We start from the raw sequence: 15904 nt of genomic DNA on the forward strand, positions 1-15904 counted from the left end.
TATACAATCTGAGTTTTACTTTCATCCAGGTCATCCATGTAAATTGAAAATATTTGGCTCAAATTAAGTCTCCTTCTGAGATTTGCAGCAACCATATAATAATAGTATTTTTTAGTCATAAACTATCTTCACAGGTTTTAAGTTGAAAGTACTATGTGAAAGATGCTGTGCTGAGCCCTCTGAGGTATGCAGAGAAGCCCAGGTGGTCTCTGCCCTCAGGTAGCTCAAATGAATAGAAGGTCAGGGGCGCCTGGGCGGCTGGTCGGTTAAGTGTCCAACTTTGGCTCAAGTCACAGTCTCACGGTTCGAGACTTCAAGCCCCGCATCAGGCTTTCTGCTGACAGTGTGGAGTCCATTTCTGATCCTCTGTCTCACTCTGTCTCTGCCCCTCCCTCACTCATGCTCGCTCTCTCAAAGATAAGTAAACCTTTAAAAAAAAAAAATCAAGAGATTTAGAGTATCAGGAGACTACCTGTTAAGCAAAATAATCCTGATTTTCAAAAAGAGGATATAGGTGGATTCTACACACTGTGTAGAATGGGAATTTGTCTTCAAGCCTGAGAAGAGGATAATTTGTGAACCTTCAGGGAAGCAGCAGTCATCATAAGGAGTTCATTAAGAAAGCAGGTGATGGGGCGCCTGGGTGGCTCGGTCGGTTGAGCGTCCGACTTCGGCTCAGGTCATGATCTCACGGTCTGTGAGTTCGAGCCCCACGTCGGGCTCTGTGCTGACAGCTCAGAGCCTGGAGCCTGTTTCAGATTCTGTGTCTCCCTCTGTCTCTGCCCCTCCCCTCTTCACGCTCTGTCTCTCTCTGTCTCAAAAATAAAAATAAATGTTAAAAAAAATTAAAAAAAAAAAAAAAGAAGAAAGCAGGTGAACCTAAACTTATTTCTGCATATTAACAGAGTTATTCGATTGTTTAAACTAGGAGAATGAAAAATAGCATATCTGGATTTTACCAAGGCATTTGTCACTAATGTTGTTAAGAACAAGATGGTAAAAATAGCTACTGGATTATAGCACAGTTATATGGGTTTATGGGTTACGTTGGTTTTCTGTGCTATGTAACAAATTACAAACTCAGCAGCTTAAGACAACACCTATTTCTTTCTTTTTTTTAGTTTATTTTTTATTTTGAGAGAGAGCAAGCAGGGCAGGGGCAGAGGGAGAGATAGAATCTGAAGCGGGCTCCATGCTGTCAGCAAAGAACCTGACAAGGGTTTGAACTCAAAACTATGAGATCGTGAACTGAGCTGAAATCAAGAGTTGGATGCTTAACTGACTGAGCCACCCAGGTGACACCCATTTCTTATCTCACAATATCTGTGGGTTAGGAGTCTGGGCAAGGCTTGGGTCCTCTGCTTAGGGTCTCTCACCAGGGTGCAGTGTTACTGAGGGGCTGAGGTTTCATCAGAGGCTTGACTGGGAAAAGATCCATTTCCATGCTCCCTCAGGTGCTTGACAGAATTCATGTCCTTGCAAATGTGAGATTGAGGTTCCTGGGGGATTTCAGGGGAGTAAGGGGTACTGGCCTAGAGACCACCTACAGTTCCTTGCCATGTGACCATCTGACAACACTGCAGCTTCTTCAGAGCTGGCAAGGGAGTCTCTAGCTCCAGTCTGCTGAGACTGTGTTATGTAACGTCATCTCCTCTAATGTAAGTCAAGGGGGTGACATGCCATCATCTTTGCCATGTTCTGTTGGTTAGAAGCAAGTCACAGGTTCTACACTCAAGGGGAAGGGATTACACGAGGGTATGAGTCATTGGAGATGACCCTAGGGTGTGTCTACCACAGAATGGGTCTAAAGAATGGTAGTTAATGAGCCCCTGTGAGGCTGGCAGCAAGTCTGGATGGCAGATGGCAGGGGCCCATTCAACAGCTTTGTCCGTGACTAGCATGAGGATATGGATGACCTGGTAATCCAATACTTGTATGACATGAAACTATATATACTAGCCCATGGATGACAGAATCATAATCCAAAATGACCTGGAGAGGCTAGAATAATAAAAAGATACCAACAAATGAAGGAGATAGGGAATACATGTAAAATCCTGCTGGTAGGTGGAAAAAAACAAATAGAACAATGTTGATGGGAGAGCATGGCTTAAAGAAGTATGCATGAAAAGCATGGTGGTTTTAGTTGATTGTAAGCAAGTCACTGTGTCTGCCAGTGAATCTAATGTGATCTTTGACTATATCAATAGAAATATGTCCAAAATGAAGGAGGTGATATCTTACTCCATTCAGTGTGGCAAGACTATCCCTGGAGGATAGTGTGTACTTTGGAGGGGTCCCTTTCAAGAGGGGCATTCACAGAGCAGCATGTTCAGAAAAATTTGCCCAGGATTATGCAGTCTAGATGTGCTCAAGGAAAGATTGAAGGACCTGGGAACTTTAACCTGTAGGAGAGACTGCTTAGTGGGAGACAAGGCTGCTATCTATAGCTATTTAAAGACTGTCACATGGAAGAGATTTTAAATGACATCTGAGGAAGGTGAAACAAAGACTAATGAGTATTCATTAATAGAAAACATTTTGGTTTTATATGATGTTGCTTATAAAAATTGGCATTGCCTGTAAATATAATGGCTTCCCTGAGAAATATGGATGTCCCAACTGGGGGATGGACAGTTGCAGGGACACTGTGGGTGTAAGTCATACTCTGAATAAGGGACAGGTTTTCAAATGATAGAAAAGGTATTAGGGGACTAGTTTTTCCCTGTTTTTTCTCAAATTCAGAATGAGGGCATATCTCAATAGATAATGCAACCACATGAAATAAGAGCTTGCTAAATTTCTCTGGGCATTGTAAAACCTTAGAAAATCCTATTGTAGTTTTCTGGCCATTTTCCAGCTATAAGTTTTATGGTTTTATTATTCCATTAGTCCAATTGCTAGCTTGTCTTCTACAAGTAAACTTTTGACATATTTAGTGTGTATAGACAGTGTGACTTGTCAGCTAGGGAAGTGTGTGAAAAGCTTATAGTTGAACATTCAGACCCTGGCTTTAAATTAATGTTTCCATTATTGTGATTATTTTTATTGGCTAATGTTGAATGTGAGTATACTGAGTGCTTTGCACAAACTCTGTAGGATAGGAACTTATAAGATCATAACCAGTTTACAGATAAGGAAACTAAGGTTTAGAGAGGTGTTTAAGGAAACTGCTCAAATTTACAGATGGTAAATAGCTAAATAGTATCAAGTCCAGGCTTCCTGGTGCCAGAGCCCATGCTGCCAACCCCGTCAGTAATTGCTGAAAGTGAGTGACCCTCCTCTACAGTCCCCAGCTGCCCCTGAAGTAGTCTGTGAGGGCAGGGAGCTGGGATTTCGTTCTAAGTGCGACAGGGAGGTTTTAAGCAAGGTGGTGACATGGTCTGATTTATATTTTTAAAAAGTCATTCTGGGTGCAGGGTCAGGGGGTGAGGTGGGAGAAGAATAGATTACAGGGGAGCAAGCAGGGTGATGGGGGTCCAGTGAGGAGCTATGGGCCAGATATGAGTGACGTGGATATAAGAGAAATGGGTCTCATCATTGAGGAGGAGTCTTGTAGGCAGACTCAAGGGCAGCCTTACCCTTCCGTGGTCAACAGGGCCCTGCTGTAGAAGCCCTGACTGGCTTCCTCTGGCTGTACTCTGCCGAGGGGGAGGAGTCTACAGGTTCAAGGGGCTGCGAGTATTCAGAGCTCACATCAACCTGTTCTTGACCCCATTTGATGCCCAAGACCCTAGAATTTCCTACGCAAAGTGTCCGAAGCCCAGAGGAGCAGCCGTGAGGCATGGTGTGTTGTAGGGGTGGTGGTGGAGGGGTGTGGACAGAAACTGAACACAGGGTCAGGGGCCAGTGTATGTGGCTAGATGAGGCTGATGGGTGGATTGGCTGTGAGGGTGAGGGAAAGAGAGGAGCAGGATGTCTCCTTAGTTTTTAGCTGAAGCAAGTAGGTGGATGGACAGACTGGGGAGGTTCAGGTTGAGAGGCCCGTTTAGACATATTAAGTGGAACATATCTGTTAGAATGAGGTTTCTGACTCCGTGCTTCTGAAACACCTGAGATCCTGGTTTCTAAATGATTTTTTCCTTTTCACATATGCCTTTCCTATATTACTTTTATCCTTGGTCTTTTTATTACCTGCACTTTCTGTGAGGTAAATGAAACTTCTCAGGCCAAACAAACTGCCCCCATTCTATTCCATCTGTTCAACTTCCTCCAGAACGGGAATGCTCATGAGGTGTTCCCACGGAAGAAGAGACTGGGGACAGAGCTCCATTTCCCCTTGCACTTCTCCAGTGCCTTTCCTCTGTCCCTCCCAGCAAATCTTGTTCCTGAGGATGAGGGAAAGATGAGATAAAGTAGGATGGAGCAGGATTGGATTAACTTTGGGTTATGTTGGGCTTGCCTCTGCAAGATTCAGAATACCCTGATGCTTCCTGGGAAATCCTTTGGACTCGCACTTAATGAGCCCTCACGCATATGGTGCATGCCGTTCAGTCACAAGAGACATTGGCCTCATTGCGAAGTAGAAGCTGAAGCTGCCTGCTTGCACTGAAGCTAGGTGATAACTGGAAATAGATTTTAAACCCCATGTTGAATCCCAGCAACAATGATCTCTTTATCCATAAACCAAAAATGCTTTATTAGAAAAGCCTTGTTTTTGTTACAAATAATGTAAATATCTTTATGCTCATTGTGTATGTGGAGGACTTCACTCGTCATAACGTCACAGTGCACTCTCGGGTAGGAAGCAAAGAATGCAAGGTGCACCTTCCTAGCACAATCAGAGTGCTCCCTTCCTTTGTTCTTGTGAGAGAGGCAACAGATTTAGTGGGTAAGAACAAGAGCTCTGGAAATAGACCTGAACACAAATACCAAGTTCCTCATCCTCTCCCTGCCTCAGTTTCCTATTCTGTATCTACCTTTAGAGTTATGAGAACTTCATGAGATAATGTCAGTAAAGCTCTTTGTACAGTGCCTAGCAGGCAGTTGGCTAATATTCATACTCAAATGTGAGTAAGTTCAGTGCCTACCCAGGATTTCTGCTGCAGCCCCAGCTGCTACGTCACAGTGCCAAACGACAGCTTTGTGTGCTCAAGGAATAAAATTGTACAGATGGGGTCAGTGTTGATTTGGTTCCAAAAGTACTTACTGCTGGCAGCCCAGTGCCTAGCCTTGGAGAGGACTCAGAGTCAGGTGCTGCTGACAGCTAGCTTTCACTCACTTTCCAGTCCATTGTCTGCAGTGTGCCAGTCATACTGTTAAGCACTTGGTTAATTTGTCTGTTTTCCTTGTTCCATCTCTTTAAGGTAGGAATTACTAGCATTCCGCATTTGCAGGGCTGGGAACCATGGCACAGAGCCTGAGTAACTTATCCAAGGTCAAGGAGCTAGTAATGTCAGAGAGTACTAACCCTGGATCTAATTCCCAAACTGATGCTTCCACATGAGCCCCTGCTGCTATGCAACGATGTAAGAGAAAAGATGGCATGTTTGGGAAGTTGAAATGTGGAAGTGTTTGTTTTCAGGAGAACAGTCGGTTGAGGTGTAAGAGATTGACATTTGAGCTGGACCTTGACAGATACGTAGGAAGGCTGAATGGATCAGGCAGGAGGCCTCAATTTCTCTCATTGCCAACTGCCATTCTTGTCATGCTTCCTCAAAGAAGACTGCTTGTCTGAGGACCTTTGAGAGCAGGCATTTGAGGGCATAGAAACAGAACTGTGGCCAGTTGGTGAGAAATGGTGGTTTAAATATACCCTGTGGACAAGGGTATATTTGTAGAGAGGGAGCTTCCGTGGCTTTCCAGAAGCCTGTCTTAAACATGAGGTTAAGAATCAAATTATTTTTCAAAATTATTGCCAAATAATATCTTTTAAATTTCCTCAAACAAGTACTTTTAAAGCACGTCAGTGAGAACAAACTGAGGGTTGATGGGGGGTGGGGGAAAGTGGGTGATGGGCATTGAGGAGGGCACCTATTGGGATGAGCACTGGGTGTTGTATGGAAACCAACTGGAAAATAAATTTCATATTTTAAAAAAATGAGAAGAAAAAATGTCTCAGATTATACGACTAGTTTTCTCTATCTTCTAACCTTACCACTAGAGGTTCTAAAATGAAGTCTCCAAAATCTTGCAGGGCAGTAAGAATTGAAGTGGTTTCTCTACTTTCTGCTTTATTGGAAAACAAATTGGAAACTTCTTTCAGGGGTAGGACACAGGGCTGGTCCTCCTCAGGGCCTGCAGTTTGGTTTCCAAACCAGAAACAGCAAAGTGATGTAAATTTACTCTGTCTTCTTTAAACTGTTTTGGGGCGCCTGGGTGGCTCAGTCGGTTGAGCGGCCGACTTCGGCTCAGGTCATGATCTCGCGGTCGTTGAGTTCGAGCCCCGCGTCGGGCTCTATGCTGACAGCTCAGAGCCTGGAACCTGTTTCAGAGTCTGTGTCTCCCTCTCTCTGACCCTTCCCCGTTCATGCTCTGTCTCTCTCTGTCTCAAAAATGAATAAACATTAAAAAAAAAAAAAATTTAAACTGTTTAGAGGATTCAGGTGTTCAAGGCTCCCAATTCTGGAGGGTGGGGAACAGGGAGGATGTTTTGCTGGCAGTAAAACACAGGCTGCTCAAAGATCTGGTCTAGGTCATATTCAGGCATTTCTGGAGCTTGCAATGGCTTTACCAGCAACCTGGGTATTCTGGCATTTCAGAATCTTGAGCCAGGGAGCCACTCACTTGGTCTTGAAAGCAAATTTCAAATTTGCTTCTGAAGGGGGACATCACATCTGCCTCCACATGTAGCATTTACCACATTCTCGACTCTGAACACAAGTTGTTACTGCCCAAGCTCATAAATAATCCTGGGTCATTTATCTCACTGTTGCGGTTTTAAGGCACTAGGGGTGACTTGTCTTTTATTTCATCTTCTTTTCATTTCAGCAGCTGCCCAATTAAAGATTCAAGTAAGACCTAAAAGCTTGGGATCGTCCAGATATTAATATTTGATGCTAGTATCCCAGGTCCTAGAAGAAGATATACCCCTGGAATTAATAATCTATTTTTTACGGGTAGCCAGTATGGCTATTTTACAGGTGGCCAGTGGTTTTAGCTTTTTTTCCTCAGTAATTTTTAAAAAGAAACAAGTTGTAAATTTCTAGTTCTTAGTGAGCAAAGTACGGTCTTACTGAATACTTAAGTATATGAATGAATCCTCTTACATATGGGACACATAGAGTACATTTTTACTTAGCTCAGCATTGGAAGGTAGAGTGCCAGCTTCCTGCTCTAGTGTCATGATGGTTTTCTCCCAAGGCTGGGGCAGCCATGGATGAAGAAATCGATAACCCTGTGCTTGTCAGGAGTTATCTACAGTCATTGATATTCAACCTTGTCTTATTAAGAGAGATGTAGCAATTCCTGTAAAAAATTCAGTTTTCATTCTAATCCAGCTGGGAAATGCATCACAAATAAGATTTTCAAGGTGCCTAGGTGGCTCAGTTAAGCATCCAACTCTTGATCTTGGCTCAGGTCATGTTCTCACGGTTTCATGAAGTCAAGCTCCACATCAGGCTCTGTGCTGACAGCATGGAGCCTGCTTGGGCCTCTCTCTCCCTCTCTCTCTGCCCCTCCCCCACTCTCTCTCTCAAATAAATTAAAAATAAAATTAAAAAATTTGGAGGTGCCTGGGTGCTTCAGGTGGTTGAGCATCCGACTTTAGCTCAGGTCATGATCTCCAGGTTCATGGGTTCAAGCCCCATGTCAGACTCTTTGCTGACAGCTCGGAGCCTGGAGCCTGTTTCGGATTCTGTGGCTTCCTCTCTCTCTCTCTGCCCCTCCCCCATTCATGCTCTGTCTCTCTCAAAAATAAATATTTTTAAAAAAGAGATTTTCGACCTTTATATCAGAGGCAAAACCTTGCATATTGACATCTTTTCTCTTCCTTCCCAAGATCTGGAAGTTAGCACCTGCTGATATTTTGCACTGACTACGGGATCCATGTTTGATGCCATTCTTAAAATAAGCCACAACTTTTGTGTGGAGTGAGTGGGGACATTTGAGAAGCACTTCAGTTCAGAGGGAAATAGCTAAACACCATAATAAACCCACCCAACCTCAGAGAGAAATAAGATTAATGAAAAGCTGTCATCCTAAGTAAGGAAGGTCTCGGATTCATACCCGGAGAGGAGTAGAGAGTTGTGTGTCTTCGGAGTTCTGTTAGAAACAAGAGGAAGGTGTTCTGGAAGAAATATAACTCCCTGTCATGTCAGGAAGACAAGTCCCAGAACAGTCACTATTCCATGGGCATGGGTAAACCCATTTCCCATAACCTGCAAGTATAGTACCAAACCCAGTTGTGAGTGATTGAGAAACACTGATTGTTGGCAAAACCCATAAGGAGAATAAGGAATAAAGAACAAAGAGTCTAAAGCACTTGAATTTCCCCCCCCCCCCAAAAAAACCTCTTCATTATTTGGATTTCTAAAGTCTAAACATAGACCATAAAAAGAAACAGGTGGGAAGAAAAGCTACTTTTATTTTTGCTATTATTCTAACTAAATTAGAATTTTGTTGTTGTTGTCTTGGCCTATTTGTCAGTATTGTTCTGCTAGAACCTTCCATAATACTACATCCATTATGGAGGAATGAATGCACACACCACCATCCCCACTATTAATCTCTAGGGCACTATTTCTCAACCACACAAAGGAACTAAGATACTTTTTTACAGAAGATCGATTTGACAATGAAAATCCACTTTCTCTATCTTTACTAATACATTCCAAGAGCCTCCTCAGCTTAAAAAGAAAAAAAAAAAAAAACACCTCAGATTGCAGATGAAGAGACTACTGGATCAATTCTTAAATGTGTGTAGAGTCAAGAAAGATCTCCCCAGGACCATTCCGTAGCAGCAGCCAGGAGCATCCTGATACATAGACTGAGTGGAGCTTTACTTCTTAGAAAGGTAAGGGGCACCAAGCAAATCGCTGCTCCCCCCAAAATCTCTCCCTTCTGGTCTCTCCTGGGGCCCAAACTATTGGCATCAGCATGCTAGGCATTTAGATCTGTGATGCACATTGGTTTGATAAACACTGTCTGAATAAGGACTATACACCAGACACTGCTAGCTGCTAGATGGAAAAGTGTTCTCAAAGAACAAACAAGTACTAAAAGATTAGAGAAAGAGGAAAAACTTCCACCTGGGAGGATTACGTGGTAGGTGGATAACAGTTCTCCAGATGGATATGAGCAGAGGCAATTTTAAGAGAAGAGATATGCAGAAGTGCAGAGGAGGATGGACTAAAGACATGTTAGACCAGGTCATGAAAACCCTGATTTAATACCACATGACCGGGTAGTGGGGACAAAATATTTTAGGGCAAGTGGAGATCAGAGCTGTGGGACAAATGTGGGCAAGATACAGAGTGGAATGAATGGAGAGGAATCAAAGGTAGGAAGAGCAGTTACTATAGAGGATACTATAAAAATCTGCCGAAAAGAGAACCCCCACACTGGGTCATGATGAAGGACAGAGGGAAGAGGTGGTTGTGATGATGTAGGATGAGGGATGATGGAAGAAGGGCATAAACAATAAAGAGGTGATAAGGTCAGTTTTAGATATGTCAGGTTGGAGGTGCTGGCAGGACATCCCAGAGATAATGGACAGTCCAACTATGAGATGGAAATAAGGGCCAGGAGAGCTAGTGATGGAGAGCAGCCAATAGGAGCTGGTGGGCAAAAGTCAGTGAGTTGGGTTCGGAGAGAAAATTCTTCATTACAAAGTCTTCTCAAGCAGATGAGAAAGACCCCTAGAAAGGGTTCTCAAAAAAAACACACTGAAGCTCGTCCTAACCATTAGCATGAACTCTCTTACAGCTTGGTAGTAGGTCTGCCAGTCAATCCAGGGCAACATCATGAGTACCTTAAATGAGGAAAGCTGAGTCCAGAGCCAAGGTTCTTGCTACAGGAGAACAGAGATGGGTGGGCTAGTTAGGGCCATGGATAATATGAGGGTACAATGGACATCCATCAAGACCTAGAGAGGGGAGTGGGGCAGAGAGAAGCCCCCTCCCCATTGAGGCGGGAAGGCCTGCTTCAGTGTTCTGTCCTGATGAGCTGGTGGGGGAGGAGTGGGGTAAGGGGATCAAGAAAAACATAGGGTGGGAGGCCTATCTACTCTCCCTCTCCCCAGCACTTCTGCCCATCCAGCCTGAAAGGCTTTCCACTTCTATGGAAAGAGCGAGTGTGGATCTCCTTTACTTATTCACATAGAGAACAATGAGATCTCAGACACTCAAAAGTTCCGGGGAGTAGAATATTTGAGAATAGTGTCCTCCTAGATACAGTCATTGCAACGAGAAGACAGGAATTACCATTCCAGCTCCACCACTAGACTGTAACTGTTCATGTCTCATTCTCCTGGATAGATCTGTCTTAAGGAGCTAGCATGGAATAAGAGCTTGGTGTCTCTGGCCCTACACGTCCTCAAATGTACTCTGGGAATATAATCTCATAGATACAGTTCAGATAACCTAATGTATGTGAAACTAGCTCAAAAACTGTCAAGTCACCATATAAATCCTGGTTGTGGTATGTTTGTGTGCAGTTCCCCGTCACCTCTAAGAATTTACAGAAAACAAAACAATCCCAGGTTGTGTGAGCATCTCTAGGATGACAAGGGATGAGCAGGTATTTGCCTTCTTCCTTTGGGGGAAAAATGTTGTTTTTCCTCTCCCTTGCCCAATTAGATGGTCGCCTATTTTTTTCCGTAGCCCACAGCCCTATTTGCATTAGACTAACAAACTGGGGAAAATGACACTTAGCCCAGCTCGTAGAACACTTTCCCCCAGAGACCCTCTGAGCTGTTCCACAGGTGAGCAAGGCTCAGCCTCAAGGGCAGCAGCATCCCTGCAGCACTGGCAGAGGGGCCAGGAGGGCGGGAGTGAGGTGTCAGAGGAGAGGCTGCCACTTGGTGAGGATGAATTAGCAGAATGGTGCTTCTCAACATTGGATGGGATATTTCATTCACTCTATGAAAAGAAGAGGAAATAGTAGGAGAGAATCCCCATCCCAACTTGCACTGCTTTTCTCCTGGTGATGGAACAGTCCCAGACGATTAAGGGAGCCCAGGTGAATGGTGTGAGTCACTGCTGTGGTTGTTGGCGTGAAGCTGTCCTTCCCCCTAAAACATCAGTGGATACCGGAGGGTTGTGTGCCATTAAGATATATTCTAAATGCAGGGCGCTTGGGTGACTCAGTTGGTCGGGCATCCGACTTTAGCTCAGGTCATGATCTCATGGTTCATGGGTTTGAGCCCCGCGTCGGGCTCTGGGCTGACAGCATGGAGCTTGCTTGGGATTCTCTCTCTCCCTGTCTCTCTGCCCCTCCCCTGTGCGCTTGCTTGCTCTCTCTCAAAAACAGGGGAAAAAAAAAAAACATTAAAAAAAAATATATTCTAAATGCTTGGAGCAGAAAGGGTGAGCTTAGTTAAGAAACCTTTTTGTTTGAAAAAAAATACCATCGACAACAGTATAGTGAAACAAGCAGTCCTTTAATGAATATATTTTATATGTCTAGATTTTTTTTAATTAGATATTTTATAAGATAAATTCTTCACTATCACTCACAATGGATTTTTGTTCATGCCATGTACATTTTTTTTATGTTTTAGGTCCTCCTGGCCCCAGGGGTCCAAAAGGCGACAGAGGACAGCAGGGACCCCCTGGTCCCACTGGCAACAAAGGACAAAAAGGAGAGAAGGGAGAGCCTGGTCCACCCGGCCCCGCTGGTGAGAGGGGCCCAATTGGGCCAGTTGGCCCCCCTGGAGAGCGTGGCGGCAAAGGCTCCAAAGGCTTGCAGGGCCCCAAAGGCTCCCGTGGATCCCCTGGGAAGCCTGGCCCTCAGGGCCCCAGTGGAGACCCAGGCCCCGCAGGCCCACCAGGCAAGGATGGACTCCCTGGCCCTCAGGGCCCTCCTGGCTTCCAGGGATTGCAGGGCACCGTGGGAGAGCCGGGGGTGCCTGGACCTCGGGGGCTGCCAGGCTTGCCTGGGGTGCCAGGCATGCCAGGCCCGAAGGGTCCCCCTGGCCCCCCAGGCCCATCAGGGGCAGCGATGCCCCTGGCCCTACAGAATGAGCCAACCTCTGCACCTGAGGCCAATGGTAAGTCTGAGCCCTCCCTCACAACCAGGGTCAAGGGCACTGTGTGGGGTTGTGCCCAGCCCCCAGCATGCAGCCCATATGCCACCCACACCCCACTTCTCTTGGCATTGAAGGCACCACGTGGGCAGGCATGGACCCCGTTGCTCTCACAGGCCTCTGCACCAGGCAGTGTCACTCAGGCACATGTGTTTCTCTCTAAACACTATCAGGTTCTCTAGCACTTGTTTGTGTAGCTAAGTCAAGCCCTTGGACAAATGCGTCCCCAGACATTTCCTTTGTGACAGTCTGAGCCTGGCTACCCCCCACCCATTTTGTTCTCATTTTATGCCCTTCAATCTGGGGGACAGACATCCCTCAGTAACTATGTAGATGGAATTTTGTTACTAAAGCCCAGATTTCATTGTTTCGAGAAGGTGTTATGGTGCTTCTAGTTTTTTATAATTCTTAAATTTGCTTACTAAATTTTGATAACTTGGCAAAACCCTCAGTGTTTGGTTATCAACCAAGCCTGTTTTTCTCTCCTTTGAATCACACCCAGTTCCACCTGATTTCCTTAAGCACGACTCTGGTCATCCTTGTAGCTCCACGAGCCCAGCTTTGGTTCTGGGTGCTCCCATCTAGTTACTGATTAGTTCCATGTGACTCCAGACTGATGTGGAACATCTGCATCTGCATTGCCTTTTGTTGTTGTTTCTGTCACTATAAATACTAATCCAGACACAGAGGAACTAAGACCCAGCAAAAATGATTTTCCAGGCTACGTAGTTTTGACTACTGTGTGCTCTGTGGCCTGCCCTCCTGGACCAGTCTTAGCTCCCAAGGTGTCTGTCAAGGGCAGTCACAGGCTTACACACAGACGCTGGAACTGCTCACTCCTGGCCTGTGAGGGAAGTGAGGCCAAAGCCATGGCCTCTGACATATAACTGAAGAAAGGCATAGCGCTTCGTGTGTGTGTTTGTGTTTTCATTAATATTTTTTAAATTTTTTTTTAATGTTCATTCATTTTTTGAGAGACAGAGACAGAGCATGAGCCAGGGAGGGGCAGAGGGGGAGGGAGACACAGAATCCAAAGCAGGCTCCAGGCTCTGAGCTGTCAGCACAGAGCCCAAAGCGGGGCTTGAACTCAGGACCTGCAAGGTCATGACCCAAGCTGAAGTTGGCCACTTAACTGACTGAGCCACCCAGGCGCCCCTAATTAATAATCTTAAACATTTGCATTCCTAGGCTGCCCACCTCACTGGAAGAACTTCACAGACAAATGCTACTATTTTTCGGTTGAGAAAGACATTTTCGAGGATGCAAAACTTTTCTGTGAAGACAAGTCTTCACATCTTGTTTTCATAAACACAAGAGAGGAACAGGTATGTTTGCAGCATACTTGGAGAAAACTATAATTTAAGGATAGTTTACATCTGGAAATTGCATGCTTACTGGGGATTCGAAGATATCAAGAATCTATAGTCACATAAACACAGAAGGCCGCATTCTGGAGATTTGGGCTTTATCCAGTGACAAGAAGCATTCATGGCACGGGAATTCTGTCCTCTTGCTTCTTACCTGGAAGATACTGCGTTATTAAGCCGGAGATCTGTGGCTCCCCCCAAACCCCGCCTCTGGTGGCTGTTAAAAGAGCCGTAATGTGGAAAAGAAGCCTGCAGGCTGGCATCAAACACCTGTGGAGAGAGAAACAAAGGGGCATGAACACTGTAGGGGTGGGTGCAAGGGACCAGATCTGTGGCTTCAGCAGGGTCAGGAAGAGCAGAGAAGACCACGGGGTAGAGCCCATACATAACGATGTTGACTACTCCCTAGGCCCCTACTGTGTGCCAGGCACGGTACAAGGCATTTCTCCTTTACACCTCACAACAACCTTAGAACCTAGGGGTATTATTATCCCCTTTTTACAGATAAGAAAACTGAGGCCCCACAAGGTTCAATGGCTTTATTTATGGGATTAAAAAGTAATGCAGAGCTGAGACTGAAACTGAGGTCCCTCTAGCAACCATGCCAATGGGCTTTGGTGCCACACTGTTCCAATGGCCTCCTTCCTTTTCCTTAAGTACCTCCAGCAGACACAACCCTGAAAACAGATGTTTCCTGCAATAACTGGCCAGGAATGAGCATCCAGTCAGGTGCCTGGGCTTTAGACTGTGTAGACTTGGGTGTAATCTCAGCCCAGCCACTTACTATCTTGGTTACATAGGTTGCTGTGAAGGCTTAAAGACATGTGGCATGTGACACACTGGACGTGGGACGTGGCCAAAGGAAGAGCTCAATAATGCCACGGTTGTTAGTAGTATTAGAACATGGGAGCGACGGCTGATGGAGAGGGATGGAGCCTGGTGGGATTCATTGAGTTGTCTGGGTGATTTACAAGAGGAAAAGCGTCCCATAAACGTTACTTACAAACTTATAAGAGGAGAAAGTGTCAAAGCCCCAAAACACTGCAAAACAAAACAGGTGCAGTAAAAAAGAGCAGAAGCATGTATGTGCTCTAACAAACATCCTCTTTTAAATGTCCTTTTTTCCCCCAAATGCTGCAGGGGACAGGGGAATTCCCCCAGGTATGTGTGACCCCAAAATAATAACACATTGTCACTGTTTTGTTTTTCAGCAATGGATAAAAAAGCAGATAGTAGGAAGAGACAGCCACTGGATCGGCCTCACAGATTCGGAGCACGAAAATGAATGGAAGTGGCTGGATGGGACGTCTCCGGAGTACAAGTGAGTGCTCAGAGGCCTTCCAGATCCCTGGGAAGACTTGGGCTGCTCTTGTTTTTCACCTTTTGCCTGACCCCCTGTAGTTTCTTCTTTAACCACCGATGCCCCAGATGCCCCTCACACTGAGGCTTCTGGTACAAGTGTTGTGTCTTTCCACGTGTGCTTGAGAATCACTGTGCTATAACATAAGGTTCCTTTTTCTTTTCATGGAGTGAATTTTTTTCATTTATATGGGGAAAAAAAAATCAGAGACTCATAAAAGCTCACAGTATGGGACTTGGACTGAGGTGTTCTCCTTAAATGGTGCTCTGAAGGATAAGGAAGCCCAGACTACTTCAGGCACGATCAGAACTTGCCCCAGCCCTGTTCCTGACAAGAGCTGGGAGTTCCCTTGAGGATAACACCATCACTGCCCCTGACCCCAGCGGGGCTTCTGGCCAGAGTATGATTATGAACTACAAGTTTATGACAGGTGCACCGTGAACAAAGGTGTGTGTTGTAAGTCCAGTGTGACCTGAGTTCTGTAAAGGCAACGACAAAGAATGGAAGCCCTTTATAAAACCTGCTCAGACTCCCAGGCTCATGGGGACTTCTGTGCCCCTAATTCAATCCCGGGCTGTAATGTCAGCTCCTTCCCTAATCCTGCCCAAGGGTCATATGGTGGCTGAATTGTACCAATCTGAATTTCACTTCTTCCAACTCCTGTCTTGCCTCTAATGGATGTGAAAATAGGCAACAAGCTGCACCACATGGAGCAGAATTTATGCAAACTCACTTCCGAATAACCAACCTTTCCTGTGCTGGAGAAGAGAAGGCAGACCTGCAGAGGCTCAAGCAGGCGTGGTTTGGAGACAGCAGTGACCACGGCACCCAGGAAGGAGACAGTGAGGTGTTTCAGGACTAAGATGGTGTCGGAGGTATTGAGGCCGAGCCTGTAGCTTGTCAAGGAGGAGAAGCAGGGGCCAGAGGCGGTGGAGAAGCCAGTGAGAGTTTTTAAAATGTTTCTGTGTGCCTGTGCACAGGTAGACAGACAGG

At 45.4% G+C, this 15904-nt stretch overlaps 1 protein-coding gene across 1 annotated transcript in view; it reads left to right on the forward strand.

Moving 5' to 3' along the window:
* The window catches only part of COLEC12 (collectin subfamily member 12), a 198278-nt gene that overhangs the window by 157423 nt on the left and 24951 nt on the right, over positions 1-15904 (forward strand). Inside the window, exons 6-8 of the mRNA XM_060613392.3 lie at positions 11660-12148; positions 13373-13509; positions 14763-14872. Of these exons, the coding sequence (XP_060469375.1) occupies positions 11660-12148; positions 13373-13509; positions 14763-14872 (736 nt within the window). The remainder of the gene's footprint in view (positions 1-11659; positions 12149-13372; positions 13510-14762; positions 14873-15904) is intronic.

The sequence above is a fragment of the Panthera onca genome, chromosome D3, assembly GCF_046562875.1.
Source record: "Panthera onca isolate mPanOnc1 chromosome D3, mPanOnc1 haplotype 2, whole genome shotgun sequence".
In the NCBI taxonomy this organism is placed as follows: Eukaryota; Metazoa; Chordata; class Mammalia; order Carnivora; family Felidae; genus Panthera; species Panthera onca.